Raw genomic sequence first — 18,801 nt, forward strand, 5'->3', positions numbered from 1 at the left:
TTGCCTTTAATTAGCTATATATTAATAATCTATATTAATGGTAAATATACATATTTATACCGTATGTATACATATTTATACAATATACATATATATTTTTAAAATTCTGTATTGACTCCTAATGCATTTTTCTTCCTATACAGAATATATTTGGTCTTGTTTTGCCACAAAATACTAGAGATTCAGCAGACACTGAGTGTTTTGCAAGATAATCTTAGTGAGATAGAATACTTAAAGTCACACATGATGGACTCTTTATTTTGTCCCTGATTCCTCTGCAATGGAAACATTTGAAACATTACAAAATTTGAATTCTGCCAAATCTATTTATGCATAGTACAGCAAAGGAAATTTTTTCAAGTACTCTTGGGAATGTGTTCAGATAGTTTTATTTGGCTAACTTGCTAAAAAACAAATCAAAACATCAATTAACAGGCTGGTATGATATTAGGAATTTTTATAAATTTGAGCATTAGAACTTGCAAGAGAAAAAAAAAGAGAATGAAAAGTATAGAGATTTTACTAAATACATGAAAGTAATCCTGGAACACTGCAGCAGTCATCATAAGACTATGAAAATAATTGGGTAAGTTTAGTAAAAAATTATAGTTTAAGTAATTTAAATAAAATGAGTTAAAACCATATATTTAACTCATTTAAATAATTAAAAAGTTGATTGACTACTTTTGCATAGATATTTTTAAGAAGGGCTGTCTACAATGTGGATGCTCAGTTCCTGACCTTTATATCATGGGCATATTTTATTTTTTTTCCACAGGCAACAGTCAGGAATGGTGCCAGAAATTTTTTGGGAGGTTTTTTCAGGTCCTCATGTACTCATTGCCCTGTGCTCAGAAATGGAACTCAGGAATGGGAGTAACCAATGATGAAAGAGATGATTTGGCAGTTCTTGATGATAAGGACAGCCACAGCATTGGGGTGTAGTTTGACAAGCATCTCTTAAATCAGACGTGCTGACTAAACTAGCCAGTTTTGCTGGCTCATGTACCTAATTACAAAATCCCCTTCCTCTCCTCTATCTCAGCTGAGGCATTTTCAACCTCAACAATTCATTATATGGCCTCATTAACAGTTGCCTTAGTCTAGCTGAGAAGAATCTACTGAAATGAGGGCAGAGTTTTAAAACCACTGTCAAGATCAGTGCTTACAAAATTCCGACTTCACAGAGATGTGAAGCTTAATGCACTTGTAACAATGAGGCTACATCCCCTATGCAAACATCACCCTTCACAGGTTAAACCTGCCATCAGCTGTGTAGCACAGATGGCTCATACTTCCAGAGGTGGACCTTTCTATGGAGCTTTCTATTCCTCACAAATGTTAATATTATCATCACAACACCCATGTGTGTTTGTGTTAAATGAATGTCGTTGCCTCTTCTTTAAGAAATGTCAAAATGACCCAAATGGGGAATGTGATACAACTACAACGTTATTCTTCCCTTTCTTCTCTAGCTGTTTTATGACTCTGACACCTGTTTGTAATGAACAAACAGCCTCTAGCCAGAACATGCTCTAAAAAGAGCAGGGGGGTTTAATTTGAAGTCGCAACAGTGATACTGTCCCCTTTATCCAGAAGAAAGACCCCTCCAGAAGAGAATGAAAGGGAACTGGGCCATTTCCCACTGGGGCACCCAAGGGCTGAGCAGGACAGATGTCAGACACATTGACTGTTTTCCACTGATCTATAAAAAAATGCATGTGTTGATCTCATACAGCCCTTTCCAGCAGCGTGGGCTGATTTGATCCTATTTAGAGAAACTGTGTATGGCTGTATCAGTAGTGTTGGTAAATTTAAAAAATGCTTTGGATTCTCCTTCAGGTTTCTTCCAGTTTAAATATGTTAACAATTAATTTAATATATACTTAGTCTGCTCCTCAGAAGCCTATTCTATCTCTCCTTAGGACTTAATCAGTGCTGACCTCTTCACAGAAGTTAGAATTGAGTCCTTAGACATCTGTACAACTTTATATTTTCATAGCCTTCAGATAAAGGAAAATACAAAGCAACTTTCCCCAGAACTTAAGTTACACTGTCTAATACATTATTCTGTCTGTAACATCAAGAATTATTTCTACACTGAAGTAGTTAGTGTTTATATGAAAACAAAGTAATAAGGAATAAATCCTTAATATTCTGGTCCTATCTGCATATTTGACTATGTACCTTACATCAGAGCCTCAGGTATTTAAAGACTTAAATCTAAATATTTAAAGAACTAGATTCTTCTGTCCCATATAAACTGCAGTTCTACATGCCGACTTCTGTATCCATATTTTCTTTGGCATAGGAACAAGACCAGCCAATTTTCACTTTTTTTTTTTTTTTTTTTTTGTTATTATGCCATTATTTAATAGGCAATATCATACTGTTGGCAATGAAAGAAATAGTTAATAGACACCGAGAAGTATGTAGTTTGTAATCTAAAATGATAACTCATGATTTTGGCACTGCAAATGTTCTTACATGCTGTTATTAAACAAGATAGCACAGTTCAGTAACACTCACCTTCTGCCTTAGAAGTCATGAAGAGCATGCCTGCTTTCGTGTGTTCAAACTGAAACAGCAAAAGTGAAAGATTTTACAGACTTTTGCTTGAAATTCAGTAAGTGTAACTAACACTATTAACATAAGAATATCACTTTTTGTTTATTGTCTTAAGTTTATTGTTAGCAGATCTGACTTGACTAAACAATGTCTAAATATATCAAGGCTGAATGTGGACTCTCATGTCTAATTTTCATAAAAAGCCTCAAAGCTGAATTCCTCTAATGTTTAGTGGCAGTTTTGAACATAAGCCAAACAGTATAACTAATGCTTTTTCATGCAATACACCATCCACTTGTGGGCAACAGACATTAATTTGTGAGAAGTTCAAGGGTACGCATAATACTTCTTTCCCTTTTGTTTTCAAACTTTCTTTGGTCAAGTGGAACCTTTTCAGAGTCCACCTTTTCATGGACATGTGGCATGGCCCAAATCTATGACTGTGTAGTTACCAAAACACAAGAGCACACTTGCACTTTCAACCACGTGTGTTTCTGCAGTCCAATTTATACTTTGAAAAATGATGCAATAATTAAGCCAAGAAAATTAATAAGATTTCCTGTATTGCTTAACCTTTACAAATGCCAGATTTGGGAAAATCTAAAGTTGAAGATTTTTCCCTAGACAAAAGACACTTAGCTCCATCAATGTGTACTTCCAGTCAGGTATCCCACAAACAATTAGTGTTAATATATTGTAAAGTAACTGACTTTTTGACAAGGAGAAGGGCAGCTTTATGACTCAGCTCACTTAGATCAACATTAAGGAGACTGAAGAGAGTAACATTTCTCAGAGCTGTCATTGTTAGGCTGGGAAGAATGCAATCCTTTTAACTGGAAACTATCACATAAAATAATCTGGTAACTCATACCTAGTAGAGTACATCACAGCAAGATTTGGAGGAAAACAATTTCCTAAAAATCAGTTAAATTTAACTTTGCAAGATTAGTCAATAATAAATGAATTCTATCTAAACCAGTAAATGTAATACTCAAAACAATATTTTCATCTTTTCCTTTACATCAAGTCAGCCTATTACTAAAATCCACTCATTAAAAAGCCTTACAGGAACAAATAATAAAATTTGTGTTCTGTAGTTTTCTGACTTCAATGGGCCAAGAAATCTCTTATAAGCAAATCCAGAGGAACAGTAAAAGCCAAACTGCTCCTACAGCTTCTTTCTGAGGCCTTCCCACTTTCTTATGATCAAACCAATCACATAAAAGATCTTGGCAAATGCCGGTGTGCATCAGCTGGTTATGTGTGGTAATTTATTTAATTTGAATAAGCTGTATTTGCATAAATGGAAAAAGTATTTCTCCAGAATTTCAGTACAGAATTCTTTAAGTTTGTCCTGGAAGTCTCCCTTTGTATTCTGTCAGGAAGTGTCACTTAGGATAATACAGGAGCCAGGAAGAGAGATGCTCTGGTGTACCTCATAGTTACAAAAAGGAAAGGTGAAGGCTGGGTCTTGGCTGTAGTGATTATGAGATGGTTGAGTTCAGGATCTTGAAAAGAGGCAGCAAAGGAAATGGCAAGATCATGACCACTGCCTTCAGGAAAGCACATTTTGGCATCTAGATGTATCAGCTTGGAAGAATTCCTTGGGAGACAGCCCTGGAGAGAACAGTCCAGGAGATGACTGATTTTTGAGAATTACCTTTTCCAAGCTCAAAAATCTCCACATATCAAGAAATGGCAGGACGAGCTCCTGGCAAAGTTCAGACATAAAGAAGAAGCACACATGAGGTACTAGCAGGGACAAGTGAATAAGAAACACTATTTGGTTAAGAAAGCCAGAGCCCCCTGGAGTTGAATCTGGCAAGATGTGTGAAGGGCTTCTAGAACTATAGCAGCAGCAGAAAACAAGGGAAAATGTGAGTGCTGAGTGGGGCCAGCAGGAGATCCAGTAGCAAAGGAAAACAGGGTCAGGAACATTTATGCAGACTGGACATACAAAATTTATGGGACATAATGGTATGTGCCTGCAAGGAGTGGTATGTGCTGAAGAAGCTGTTGATGTCATTGTAAGGTAATCTTGATAATCTTTGAATAGTCACAGTGACTGGGGAAGGTTCCAAGGACTGGAAAAAAGCAGATGTAACTCCTTTCTTAAAAAGGAGATCCAAGCAACTATAGGCTGGTCAGACCAGCCTCACCCCAAACCCTGGGAGGTTGAGAGAGCAAATAATTCTGGAAAACATTTACAAGAATGTGATTGCAAGTAGTCAGCATAGATTAACAAAGAGGAAATTAGGCCTGCCCAACCTGGCAGCCTTCTACAAAGAGATGACTGGCTTGGTGGACAAGGGGAGAGCATTGGACACTGTTGATCTTGATTTAAGAAAGGCCTACAACATAGTCTCCTGTAATGTTCTCCCTGATTAAGTACAAGCTAGATAACTGGACGGTGAAACTGAAAACTGGCTGAACTGTCAGATTCAATGGGTTGTGGTCAGTCCAGGATGTACAGCTCGAGCCCCATCAAAATCCAGCTGGAAGCCTGTTTCTAGTAATGTGCACTAAGGCTTCATACTAGGGCCAATACCTGATAACATCCTGATTAATTATCTGAACAATGGGGAAGAGTGTTCCCGTGGCAAGTTTACAGATAATGCAGACTTGGGAGTGGTTGATATGCCACAGGATCAAGCTGCCATTTAGAGGGACCTCCACAGACTAGAGATAGAGGCTGACAGGAACTTCATGAAGTTCAACATAAGAAAACATCAAGCCCTACACCTGGAGAGGAATAACCCCAAGCACCAATACAGGTTTGTGAGCTGGAATGAAGTGGCAGAATAGGCTCTACAAAATTGGATTCAGTAATGCATCTTTGCAGCAGTGAAGACCAAGAGCCTTTTGGGTGGAATTAACAAGAGTATACACTGTGTTTATTTCTTCTATTTAGCACTGCTGATGCCACATCTGGGTATTGTGTCCATGTCTGAGCTCCCCAGTATAATAAAGTAATGGGCATACTATAGAAAATCTAGCAAATTGCTACAAAGATGAGTAAGGGATTATAGCATTTGTAATATGAGGAGAGACTGAGAGAGCCAACATTGTTTAGCTTGGAGGAGAGATGGCTTTTTCCTGCTGTCACCCCTGGGCAGATGGGGGAAATCCATGCAGACATGTTTTCTGCAAGTTCTATCAAGCAGATGCCATGCAAATGAGGTACTGCTCTTGAAGCAATTTAAATGAACAGAGCCACATCTTCTGTCCTGGTGATCAGATCTATGATTTATAAGTCTAGTTTATAAAACTGATTCTTGGCAGGGTTTCTTTAGTTATAGCATCAGCAGCTGTGGAGTGATGAAATACCTGCATGAACATTTAGATTTTAGTTCATCCACTGATTCTATACAAAGATTTGTGGATTCCACTCCTGGTTGAATTCAATAAATACAAAATAAAATCTTCTTTGCTTTTTATTTTTTTTTAATCTATCCTTAGAGATTTTACATTTTCAGCCATTCCATGGCCCACTTCATGGTGACCCCTATATTTTTGTGTACACTCTTATATAATCCTTTGCCTCATCACAAGGCCTCTGCAGAAAGTGATGGATTCAGGTTTGAACCATTTCAAAATCAGAAGGGATGCAGATTTAGGAGTTGCTGCACAGAGAATGCTTTAGCTAGTGCGATTCTATGTAAAAGCTGGTGCCTGTATTGAGGCTATCACCACTAAATGTGACTGCTCACTGTGGGTGTATGGACAGCCTCAGCTTTCCTAATGAACTGCACCCCTGGGCAGAATTTGACTCGGGGCCACTTAATCTGTACATTTCAAATGGCCTAAAGTAACATATAGCTGGTCATATACCAGAGTGATACACAGGGGTTTGAGCCTGTTTAAAAGAGGTCTGGACAGGAGATAGAGTGCCTACAATATTTCAGATACCTTACTGAGGTAAATGAGTATCCATCAACTGGTTTTTTGCAAATGTAAAACAGTCCAGGTTTGTTTCATATTATCTTGTATCTTCCCTTAAGGGCTCTGTAAAATTAACAAATAAAGGATTAGAAATTTGTTTCGATGTCGGTGAGAAATATTATATATACATTGCTGTTGATTAAGAGAAGTCACTGTGAAACTGCTTATTTTTACAGGCATCAGGAACTGACACAACCAGGACTACTTCTGAGCACATTCACTCTGATCTATGAGCCACCGAATACTGTTCCACTGTCCGTTTTAAATCTAGGTTTTTACATCTAAGTCCTAGGTGTGAAACTGACAGTGGAATAATAAGGTTTATTTCTCTATTTTTCTATGGCACATTGTTCTTTTCCTTCAAAGGGGAATTGTTTTCAAGCATTACAATATATTCAAAATCAGAAATGGTACTTATTTCAAGGTTAGAAATTAAATATTTATAATTTCTTACTTTACATTTGTTTCTTTATCTGCATTAGGTCTGAAAAATTTCCTGCAGCCTGAAATGACAGAGAGCCTTGTGAAAAGAACACCCCTATTTTACACCCAAGGAATATTGCTTAATAGGTATTAATCTGAAGAAATATATTGTATGGTAAAGTTTTTGACAGGCTACCAACCTTCTGAACACCCAGAGAGCATTTAATTTTTGTTTGATCATAAGCACCTAATGTAGCACATGCTACAATGGAAACTGTAAGACGAATGCAAAGTTTTGGCATCTGTGTTACCTGTACGTATCCTGTAGCATCTGGTGTGGTGTTTGCCACTCTTCTAGTTTCTTGTTGCTCATCTCTGAACATAAGAGCTCGTCCACTTGTTTCTAATTCACCTTTCCTTTCTATCTGGAATGCTCCTACAGAACTTTGTACTGAAAGGACTGGAGTGCAGCTGGACATGAATTTTTTTCCTCTAATTGGGAGCACACTAAAGACATCCATTGGGCAAAACATCACTCTCTTCTATCCAGACAGGCTTGGCTACTACCCTTACAAAAATGAAGTCACAGGAGAAGCATTCAATGGAGGACTCCCTCAACTATCGCTGCTGGAGAATCATTTAAAAAAAGCCAAAGAGGACATCCAATTCTACATTCCTTCAGATGAACAGCTTGGATTGGCTGTCATTGACTGGGAAAATTGGAGACCTGTGTGGATAAGGAACTGGGGATCAAAAGATATTTACAGACAGGAATCCATTGAGCTAGTTCAGCAGAGAGACCTCAGTCTATCAGAAGCCGAAGCCAGAACTATAGCTAAAATGGAATTTGAATTTGCAGCAAAATCATTTATGTTGGAAACTTTGAAGCTGGGCATAGAAATGAAACCAAATCGTCTGTGGGGATATTACCTTTATCCAGACTGTTATAACTATGATTACAAACAAAACCCACACAATTATACAGGAACCTGTTTAGATATTGAAATAGAAAGAAATAATGAGCTTAACTGGTTGTGGGAGAAAAGCACAGCACTTTATCCATCTGTCTATCTAGAGACAGCCTTAAAATCTTCCAGAAATGCTCAACTATTTGTTCGTAACAGAGTTCAAGAAGCCATTAGAACTTCCTATGTCTCTAACTCTAGTCACCCCCTTCCAGTTTTTGTATATACACGTCCAGTATTCACAGATGTCTATGAGGAATATCTCTCTGAGGTGAGTGAAGCTAGACCTTAAGTAGTTCAAATTTATATGGCAAGAAATTACCAGGTGACGCTTATTTAGCAAATATATTAACTTGCATCAGAAAGAAGTGTGCAATTTTGTCTAAAAAATTAAATTAATCCATCAAAGAAGTTTGACCAACGGGAACACAGAGAGGCCTGTTTTCAAACCTTTCTCATTATATTTATCAAATAGTATTTTATTCTCAGAGTTGTCCTCACATGTAACAAAATAGTACAAAACTAGAAAACATACCTAGTACACTTAGTCAGAGGAAAGAAATATGAGTAAAGTCTTGCAAAGAGAATTAGTAATACTGGGATCACCTACTGCCTGCTTTTTAGGTTATAAGAAAAAAAATACAGTAAAAAGGAGCCTTTCTTTCTTTAAAAAGTGTTTAAAGCTAGTGAGAAAATTCTGTCCTTAGTTGTACTCAAGTAGCTTTCAAAATGGTATTTCAGCGTACCATGGGATAGTTAAGGTTTGGCTCTGTTTTAAATCAAATCATCTTATTGTAGTTCTGGCTATACTTTTCCCTTCACATTTTTATAGACACCCACTCTATCAGATATACCATCAGTCTGAGGAATCTCTTCTTGGTGTTCCAGCCCATGAGGAAGGGCAAGTTAGAGTCCTGGTGATGGCATTCTATCTGGTGTCCAACAACATTCTGGACAGAGTATTAGCAACTGTTGTCCCCAGCTCCATGGATACTTTCAGGGAGCATGGGGTGTTGTCAGGGGCCCTGCTGGGATGCTAATTAATAACTGAAATCCTATAATCTTTAAATTAAATTTTTTTAAATTTGTGTTGTGCCCCACAGTAACTTGCCTTTTTATTGCTTTTTCATTATCATGAAATCTTTGCCATCCCATATAAGCCTTAACACTTTGCTAAGACTGGGCTAAAGCTGACCCTAAAAGGAGAACTGAACACAAACAAATTTCCCAAATCAATCTCTATAAAAAAACAGACATTCTCTGGAAAGAGGAGATTCCTCCTATTGAAAGCTCTTTCTCTTGCTTTTTGTCTGTTTTAAACTCTTTCTGGCAACAGAAATTAAGTTTAAAAAAAGCTGTGCTTTCCAGTATCTTTATCCCACAGCATTACTAAAACCAGTTGTTACTAACTCTGAGCAGCCAGGAGGCAATGCAGCAAAATAAGCCTTAACATGGTTGGAGATGTGTACGTCATATGCCTAAGCAGTGGCTCAGTTTTACAGCCTTGTTTTTCTAACCAGATGACATATATAAATTGGATATTGTTGGCAACATTTCCTGGTATCACCTGTGCAATCCAATTCCAGGATAAAATTGTGCAATTGAGAGCAGGACATGCCCGTTGTGCTTGCTGTCTTCAAAGTAGTTATTTTGAATATGTCATTTACTATATACTTTCTTTCATTTGCCCTTATGTTATAGGTTACTTACATTTGTATGACTGTTTGCATATTTCCTTCAGGATGACCTGGTAAATACCATTGGAGAATCTGCTGCACTGGGTGCTTCTGGAATTGTGATATGGGGTGATATGAATTTAACACAAAATAAGGTATGCTATATCAATTATTATATGAATTTTTTAAGGAGAAATTAAGTGAAAAGGATGTAAAGCATTATGATCACTTACATCTTATCTTCTACTTTTAAAATGATGACTCCATATTGCCAGTAGTTCTTTATAGTCAAAACCCAAGTACATCTGAGCCTTATTAAAGTCATCATTGACTACACAGAACAAGAGTTCAATCTTGCACTGTATTAGTACTGTTGACTCTGGTTAACTGCACAGATTACTATGATAACCGTAGGTAAGTTAGCACTTGTTTAATTAGTATAAGAAAGAATTCCAATATTTTCATTTCATTTTAGTCATGAGGTAAAGAAAAAATTACTTGGGCTTGCCTAGGACAATTTTTAAAAGACCCTTCTGCTTTTTGGAGTGGTGAATTGGCAACAATATTTCAAGCATTAGAAGTCAGTCTGTAAAAGTTCAGCCCTAGCCTGTTCTGTGTGTTGTAAATACTACTTTGATTCATTTCATTGCATGAAACATCTGAGCCAGAAGAAAAAAATTCTAGGTTGTTTTAGGAAGGAGAAATACATAGTCTGCTACAAGGATGTTCTCACAATTCTTTCCAGGTAGTTCATTCACAACCAGGCAAGTTAGATTTAACAAACTATTTTATGGGAAGACTCTTGTTCTGAGTGCAAAGAACCAAAACGCTTCATCAATGCCAGACCTCCTGTCACAAAAAGCATGGCCAAAAACACCTCCAGCTGTGTAAGATTTTTATTCCCCACAGCATCCACTTTGACTTTTTTGTATGTGCCTGCCTTTGAGAAAGGATATCAGTTGGACCTGGAACTTTTCTGGCCATAATCTCAATATAGGAACGTAGATGAGCAGCAACTTTTATTGTCTGAATTTTGAGATTCCTGTGAGAAAAAAGAACTCTCCACAGCCCCGTGAGACTATGTATTTCTGCACTAATTGAACCTAGTTTTTTACAGCTTTTACAGTTACTAGTGTTTCAGCAATGAAATATTACTGTAAGCCTCACTTCTGCATCAACCAAAATTTCTTGGAAGTATTTTTACATATATCTAAAAGAAAACCAAAAAACTTACATCCATCTTAGATTCACCAAAGTGATCTCTATGGGTATAAATATTAGGAGTATCGACATGTGGTATAGGGCAAATGCCTATGATGTCAGAAACAGAGTTCCCAAAACTTCCAGTTATTTAACTGTGCCAAGAATGCACAGAACACAGGCCAATTTCATGATCAGTTAGAATGATCAATTATCTTAGCATACCTTCAATTTGACCATCCAACCACAGTTCTTTTCATTTAAAAATGCCATGAAGCTCCCTACCCTGTAGTCATGCTATTGAGGTTAGGGGAAAGCTGAAAAGTCTCACAGAGATTACTTGACAGAAAAAGTATTTGTTTAGGCTGAAGAAGTGATGTTTTTTCCCCCAGATCCATTCAAACTATTTAAGACTTAAAAAGGAACTTCAATTCTTCATGAAACTTCTTTAAATAAATCTGATTCAAAAAGCTACATAAAATACAGAAATAAAATGAAAGCTTAAAGACAATTGCTTTCTGATCTAACTGCTTTTTTAACATCTCCAGCAACTACACAAGATAAATTTGCTGTGATCTTTGAATTTCATAACAGCTTCTCAGATAAACTTGCTTCCAACAACAAGTTATAGCTATTATCAAATCCTCAGGAGAAACACTTGTAGATATATACTGTGGTACTGTTATTGAAATTACATTTTAATGGTTTCCATACTGAACTGTGGAGGTATAATGCTCTTTTCACAGAACACCTGCAGAACTCTGGACAACTACCTTAGGAGGACTTTGACCCCATACCTCATCAATGTCACAATGGCAGCCAGAATATGTAGTCAAGTGCTATGCCAAGACTCTGGTGCTTGTGCACGGAAAAAATGGAATTCCAGTGACTATCTTCATTTGAACCCTGAGAATATTGCAATTCAAGTGGTAAAGGATGGAAAATACACTTTACAAGGACAACCATCATATAAGGATCTGCAAACATTCATAGAAAAATTTGATTGCCATTGTTATGCAGGGCACAGCTGTGAACCTAGAGCTGATATAAATGACATCCATTATGTCCACGCTTGCATTTCAGAAGATATTTGCATTCAGATATCCTCAAATTCACTTTCTAACATAGAGGCCTCTGAAGAAAAGATCCTGTCTAACAGAACTGCATTTTCATTTACCTCTGAGAGTAAGGTGACATTGTCTACATATCCTGAAATAGAAGATTTCCAATCTACCTTTGGAAATAGTATACTTAATATAACAACTGCAGAATATAACACTGTTACAACTGCCAGTAGCTATGATTTAGAAGAAAATGATACTCGTACTTTCAGTAGTTCTTCGTCCTATAAGATAAGGATGTTTAATCTGTTGCACTTAATTCTACTTTTGAGAACCCTAATACAAATGACTCATGAAAGTGAGAATATAATTTTCCCTGATTATATTTGAAATTTTAAAGGTTTTATTTATAAAACAAACAAACAAACAAAATAATTCCTGAAAGGCTTATAGTCTTATCTGTATCAGGTAACCTTTTCTAATCCATAGATGCCACTTCAGCTTGAATGTATTTCTTCAGTTTAGTTCTATGAACTAATATTTGTGCCAAAAATATGTTGGTCTATATATATTGACTATGCCATATGAGAGGATAATCCAGAACAAGGAACATTTTTTACAGTTTACATTTTTAACCGTTATATTTGGAGAAAGTTAATTTTTGACAATGCTCTTTTATGTACTTCAAGTTAAGACAGTTAAATATATAAGATAAAAAATAAGGCATCAGGTTTGATCCTCTATGAAAGAATTAATTTCATTCCATATGAAAGGAATCAGCTCTTAAAAATATTTGCTTGACTTTAGATCTATGGAACTTTGCAGCATAAAATTTATTTGATTGTAATGTTCCTCCACTTTTCACAAAACCTTTAGGGATCATGTAGTTTTTCTTTTAATTAAATATATTTATAACTCTTCAAAAGGTTCTAATTTCAATGTGTTAACTTTGAATATTACAGCTTCATTATTTAAAATTTGAGCTGTAGCAATTTATCCTTTCTTCTCACAAACCCTCCCCCTTATTTCAGATGTCCCTTTCTTAGTTTCCAGTTGTTTTGTCTTGCCAATACTCACAACTCATCTGCTCTGCCTGTGCATTCCCTGTCAGCACAGGTCACCAGTCCTAGTTTCTCCACACAGCCATCCCTAGGAACTGGATAGGGCTGCATGTGCCATTTGGACAAAAGTCTATGCATGGGACTGTATGCCTTGTTATTTCCTGAAGAGGCTCTTAGGTGAAAACCAGTTTGCTCCTTTAGGAAAACCCAGCAGTGGTGGCAGAAAAATGAGTGTCACTGGGGACCTGGGACAATTTCAGGACCACCTTTCTGATTCAGCTTGCTGACAGAGCTGAAAGTATTTGCTTAATACTATTCCATTGCCAAAAGCAGTGTGAAAGGAGCAGAGATACGTCAGAAGAAAACTACTCCCAGTATCATATCAGGAGTCTAGTTATGATGAACATATAGTCAGTTTGAGCATTCAGAAGCAATTAACTGCAGTTTATTTGATAAAATAACCTAAGTTATTATGTCAGATGCTTAATAGGCAGTTGGTCTTCTGATGGGTGAAGTGTGCTGCTGGCATTGATACATTAAAAATCTCCCTAGAGCCAGACATGATCTGCATAAATAATTCACCATCTCCCATAGATATAGCCTGCCACACTAATGAAAATAGCCAGGATCTCAATAGAGTGGCCATTTACTTATAAAAAGTTAATTCATTAATCTAGCAGAAAACATATATTATATCAATTTTCTTTGAATTTTCAGGTTGTTGGTCATAACAGAGATGCAGAAAAATAGATGAAGCCTTTAGACTTAACATGGAGAAATAATGTTTATGGCTTTTGAACAGCAAGTTATCAAGAGGAAGTGACAATTTTCTCATCCCAGTTACAGTGCTAAGTCCACGAGTCAAAGCTGTTTCTGCCATTAATGTTCCAAGTGGAAGCATCAATAAAAAAATACATATGTAGCAGATTGTTTAGCACAAAAGAATCCATCTGGTTTTGATTATCTGTGTAAAAACATGCTTTTTTCCACTGCAGCTTTGATATTGGTTATTTCATCTTGGGTAAAGAAAAGACATGGTATCATAACTCCTGTGCTTGAACTCCCTTTACACTGCATTTGTGGTAACTATCAAATGGTTTCTAAAAACTGGAAACATCACTGGTAATGCCTTAGCAAAACTTGTATGAATTATATGAAATTCTATTTTTTTCCACAATGCTTTGACATGGCTAAACTGAAAGATATTGGATCTGTAGCACTTTGTGGTAAGACAGCTTGCAGGTTCACAAAATCTGCAAGTCTTGTCATGAATACTTTTAACTATCAGCCAAGTAATTGCCATGAATACTTTTGACTATCAACAAGGTAATAGCAAGCAGAGCATTTGTGATGATTCAAGCAAGAAATCACCAAAAAAGGAGGAGTGAGAAGATTAAATCACAGAAGAGTTGAAACAGAGCACCCAGGACCTCCCAATGGATGCAGAGGAAGTGAACTGCAGAAGTGAGAGTGAAGCAGTGGGGAATGTGGACAAACCAGTCTCTTCCCATTCAGCATTTTTATCTAGCTGTTACTTAATATTGACAACCTCTCCTCAAGGCTCACTGTAAAGATAAAGGAACACACCAACTGATATGTTAGACCTATTCATCCAATCCCACCTCTTTTATTTCTTGAGAATAGCCAGGACCAGAAAAGTAAAAGGAAAATGAGAGGAAAGTAGTCTATTGTAATAAACTGTGCCTTCCTGAGCTGCATGTTAAGTAGCTATCTACTTTGTGCTCTGATGTACAATGTTTTGCCAACCACCTTTCAAATGTTCATTCAGGATTATTTATGTTACCTATGTGTATCTGCAATTCCTGCTTTAAATCCTACAGACTCCAGGATTTAGGACTGCTGTCTGTTAAATTAAAGTATTTTCCAAATACATTATTTTTCTCCGTATTGTATTTGTCCTACCTATATTCTGTGATGAAGATTCAATGAGTCTCCACGGAGTAAAAGGAAAAAAGAAGGAAAGGGATGCTATGCCTTGCATTGCTGGTGACTATCATATGTTCAAAGCCAGATTTATTTTCTCCTAAAGTGGACCCTTTTCCAAAGAGATTTTCTTCTATTCAGTGTATTGCCTGTAATCATTAGTTAGCCTTATAGTTTTCATTTCTTGCATTCTTGTAATTTTGAAAAGATTAAATACTAGAGGAACTGTTCACTTTGATTGCCATTCATTATTTTGTATTTCTCCTTTCCAGAGAGCCCTCAGGCTGGTAATACTTAGGGACAGGGAAATGCTAAAGTGGGTTTGATGAAAGGATCTGTTTAAGTGAAAGCTGTTAAATACCCTCCTTCAATGTTTTGACATTATGCTAAAATTTTAATTGAAATTCTGCTTCTCTATCCAAATAATCTGGATTTCGTTCATTGTGTTGCTTATTCTGGGACATACAATGATATTCTACTTCGAAGGGAGATGGCAAAAGCCACTTAAAGAATCTGAACAGAATAAAAACACAGTCTAGTCCTTGCCTTACAGTATTTTTTGGGTTTTTTGGTAAAAATAACAACATGGAGAGATGTTTTGAGAGGCCAGTAAGATCACTTTGTAGACAGCCTAGGATGTGACTAGAATCCCGAAGAGTTCAGCAAAATTTGTTTTATTCCCTGCATCACACTGGGATACACTGTTGTAAATATATATATCAGCAAAGAATTATATGGAAGATTTCAGACCTGAGCAATGTCTTCTAGATAACTTCCAGACGGATTAGGTTTCTACATGTACCTATCCATCACTTTTCAGTACAAACAACAAAACAGCAGAGACAGCTGCATAATTTTAAAACACATTCCGTTAGGGAGAACTGATGACCTTTTTAAGATGACAACTAAATTCCATCCTTTAAGCATACACACCTACAACTTACTTGAAAGATTTTTTCACACTGTGCTTGTGCCAGCTCTTTGGCACTGGCAGAGAGCCAGCAAAATTAGGGCCTGAGACTTCAGGTTGGAGTAATGAGTTTCAATTAAAAAAATAACATAGATACAAAAAAAAATGTTTATTGTGCGTCTTAAAAAAATTACTGCTTTATTTAATTATTTCATCTTTCCTAAAGACTTTTTTGTTGTTTGCTCTTGTAATGCTTTTCTCCTGTGCTACTGAAAACTATTGTATAGAAGGCTGGAAACAGATTCAAAAAGTTTACTAGTCTAACTTCATCCCCTGTCACTTTTAAATGATTCCCAATGTGTGGCAATCCCAGATCTCCCTGCCCGTTTTTCTGGAAATATTTCATTAATATTAACACTGCTTCACAATATTTTTCATTATGATGATCATGTAAACAAGATAAATTCTAAGCTTTTGTGTATACCAGTCAAGGATCAGGGTCTTACATAATAGTTCTTTCATATAGCTTTTCCATAACTCTTGCAGCTATTCTTCTCTTCACTGTCATTGCCACTCAGAACTGCAAAAGTTTCTCACATTTGTTGTCCCCTTGTTATATAGAAGAAAGTAAAGAGCAAGAAGGTAAAGGGCGCTTATCAACATTAACATCCTTTAGGGAATAACTTTGGATTTAATTATGTTCACTAATGTGTTACTACCATCATAGTATATTGATTATAGTTCTCCTCGGTCAATAGTACTTAGATTACATTTTTCAGTTTATGCTTGTGTAAGTCTTAGTTTATAACTGATAAGGTATTTTATTGATTAGTAATCAGACACAGACAGCATGAAAATTAATGTGGATCATTACTTCATATATTCAACCAACATTTTGGCTCTGTGCACACAATTCCAGAGGGTGGTGTTCAGCACCACATATATGCGGGCTCTAGACAATATGCAGTCACCTGTCTCTGCCTTTGTTTTCATATCAGGAAATATATTTATTCAACAGAACTCTTCAAGATCCTGCAGACGAAATATACCATATGTTGGCAGTCTCATGGACCACACTGCTCCCTCGGGCTACTAGCAGGTTGAGACAAGACGACAGCTTGCCTGTGTCAAGTGATGATTTCCTAAGGCAGGGACAAAACAACCACGCGTTTAAAGGGAGGCTAAGGGTACCCTGCAGTCCCACAACGATAATATGGTTAATGTCACAACAGAGCACAAAGTACCTTATTGCTGGGGCAGCTAATAATTAAGGGCAAGGGACTAATAACAGACTCAGGCTGCTTGTAAATTCTATGCACAATTTCAGCATGAACTGCACACACCAAGTTTAGGTATCCAAATCACAGCATTTTTGAGTTAAAAACCTTAATCTGCCACTTTAACAGTCTTTAAAGAAATCTTTCTTCACCTTTTCCTTCACCAGAGCACGACAGAAATTTAGGGCACATACTAGAGCCTCTGGGGCTGCAGCCAGCAGAGGGCACAGGTGACACATGCAGACACTGCTGGGTACCTCACTGTAAAGCTCAACATGCTCTTTCTCTTCCATTCAGTAATGCAGCTGCTTGACTCTGGCCTACAATCAGAAAAGATGACTAGTCACTTCCTGTGTAGTGCCTCACTAGCAGAAATGACTGATTCTCAAGGTTTTTTCCCCTGAACATCTGGTATATCAGGACAAAACAAATTTGTGAGACATTACCTCTTCTCATGCTCTCTTCTCTGTAGACTTCATTCAGCTGAAAGCTTCTTCTCCTTAAGATCTGCCCAGGGAGGTGCTTGAATCACCATCCCTGGAAGCGTTCAAGAAACAACTAAATGTGGCACTTAGGTCTAGTTTACAAGGTGGTGATCACTCAAAGGTTGGACTCTATGGTCTTGGATGTCTTTTTTAACCACAATGATTCTATGATCTTCAGCTGTCACTAAAATGCATGCTTAAAATACAGATAATGTGATCAAATCTCTCTGGTAGTGCTCTGAACTACAAATCTGAGTCTCAAATACCTTGTTTCTCCCTAAATGTGAAAGATCTGAATATGAAGTGTCAGTTCAAGTTATTTTTCTGACCATGTGTTTATTGCATCCTCACCATTGTCACCTGAAAAGTAAGACACGCTTTCATAAACCTTTATGAATGTCCCTCATCAACAGCACAGTAACCTTTACATAGCATCAAATTTCAGTTGCAAGTTCTGACACTGGGCAGATGGATCCAGGAGAGGTGTTAGCCACGTGTTTATTGGTAAAACAAGCCTTTCTCTAATGCGCTGTGGCAAGACCGTATGCTGAATGTCGCTTATTCAGAGAAGGCAGAAGATTCTTGGTGAAGTGGCATGTCTCAAGCATTTCTTGAGGCAAGGAGTCATACTATGGGTTATTTTCCAAAATTATCACAGGAGAAACAAAATAAAACCTGGATATGGAAGCCTGTCACTACACAATGAATTCAAGCAGAGTTTCCTGGGAACAGTGGAGGTCCTAGGGTAGGGGTATGAGAACTGCCATCACTAGACGTGATGAATCTACAAAATCGATGCAGTCAAGCAGCCCAAGCACCACACCAACTCTCGTAAGGCAGTGCTGCCAGCGCGGCCTCGGCCCCCTTTGCTGGCTGCGGGATGCTGTACGGCTCGCCCATGGCAGCAGGTCTGTGCCGCCCCATCGTCCCACAGTCCGGGGACCAGCTGCGAGAGCACGGCATCCCCGCGGTGTCCGGAGCCGCCCTGCCGCTGTCGCCCCCGCCCAGCGCCGGCCTTTCGCAGGGAGCTGCCGCCGCTCCGCGTCGGCCCCGCCCCGCCCTGCCCAGCGCAGCCCGGCTCGGCCCGGCCCGGCCCGGCCCCGCCCGGCCCCGCCCAGCCCAGCCCAGCCCCGCCCCGCCCCGCCCGGCCCAGCCCAGCCCAGCCCAGCCCGGCCCGGCCCAGCCCAGCCCGGCCCGGCCCAGCCCAGCCCGGCCCAGCCCGGCCCGGCCCAGCCCAGCCCAGCCCCGCCCGGCCCGTCCCTCTCCCCTCCCCTGTCTGCAGCCAGTGG

The 18,801-nt window shown here is 38.1% G+C and overlaps 1 protein-coding gene and 1 long non-coding RNA gene across 18 annotated transcripts in view; one reads left to right on the top strand and one right to left on the bottom strand.

Annotated features, from left to right (window-relative positions):
* The window catches only part of LOC106854066 (hyaluronidase-like), a 35,900-nt gene extending 20,828 nt beyond the window's left edge, over nt 1-15,072 (top strand). For 10 of the 16 annotated variants that reach the window (XM_088165736.1, XM_088165738.1, XM_088165735.1 and 7 more), the window contains 3 exons: nt 6,993-8,169; nt 9,640-9,729; nt 11,521-15,072. In XM_088165736.1, the coding sequence (XP_088021862.1) occupies nt 7,201-8,169; nt 9,640-9,729; nt 11,521-12,225 (1,764 nt within the window). In that variant the 5' untranslated portion in view covers nt 6,993-7,200 and the 3' untranslated portion in view covers nt 12,226-15,072. The remainder of the gene's footprint in view (nt 1-6,992; nt 8,170-9,639; nt 9,730-11,520) is intronic. The other 6 variants (XM_088165746.1, XM_088165744.1, XM_088165745.1 and 3 more) reach the window with 3 other exon arrangements.
* The window catches only part of LOC148223714 (uncharacterized), a 46,671-nt gene extending 28,204 nt beyond the window's left edge, over nt 1-18,467 (bottom strand). For both annotated transcript variants that reach the window (XR_015804030.1, XR_015804031.1), the window contains exons 1-2: nt 6,478-18,467; nt 2,530-2,578 (exon numbers count right to left, since the gene is read on the bottom strand). This is a non-coding gene — a long non-coding RNA (uncharacterized LOC148223714). The remainder of the gene's footprint in view (nt 1-2,529; nt 2,579-6,477) is intronic.
* Between the last annotated feature and the right edge of the window lie 334 nt (nt 18,468-18,801).

This window comes from Sturnus vulgaris, chromosome 5, assembly GCF_052056855.1.
Source record: "Sturnus vulgaris isolate bStuVul1 chromosome 5, bStuVul1.hap1, whole genome shotgun sequence".
Classification (NCBI taxonomy): Eukaryota; Metazoa; Chordata; class Aves; order Passeriformes; family Sturnidae; genus Sturnus; species Sturnus vulgaris.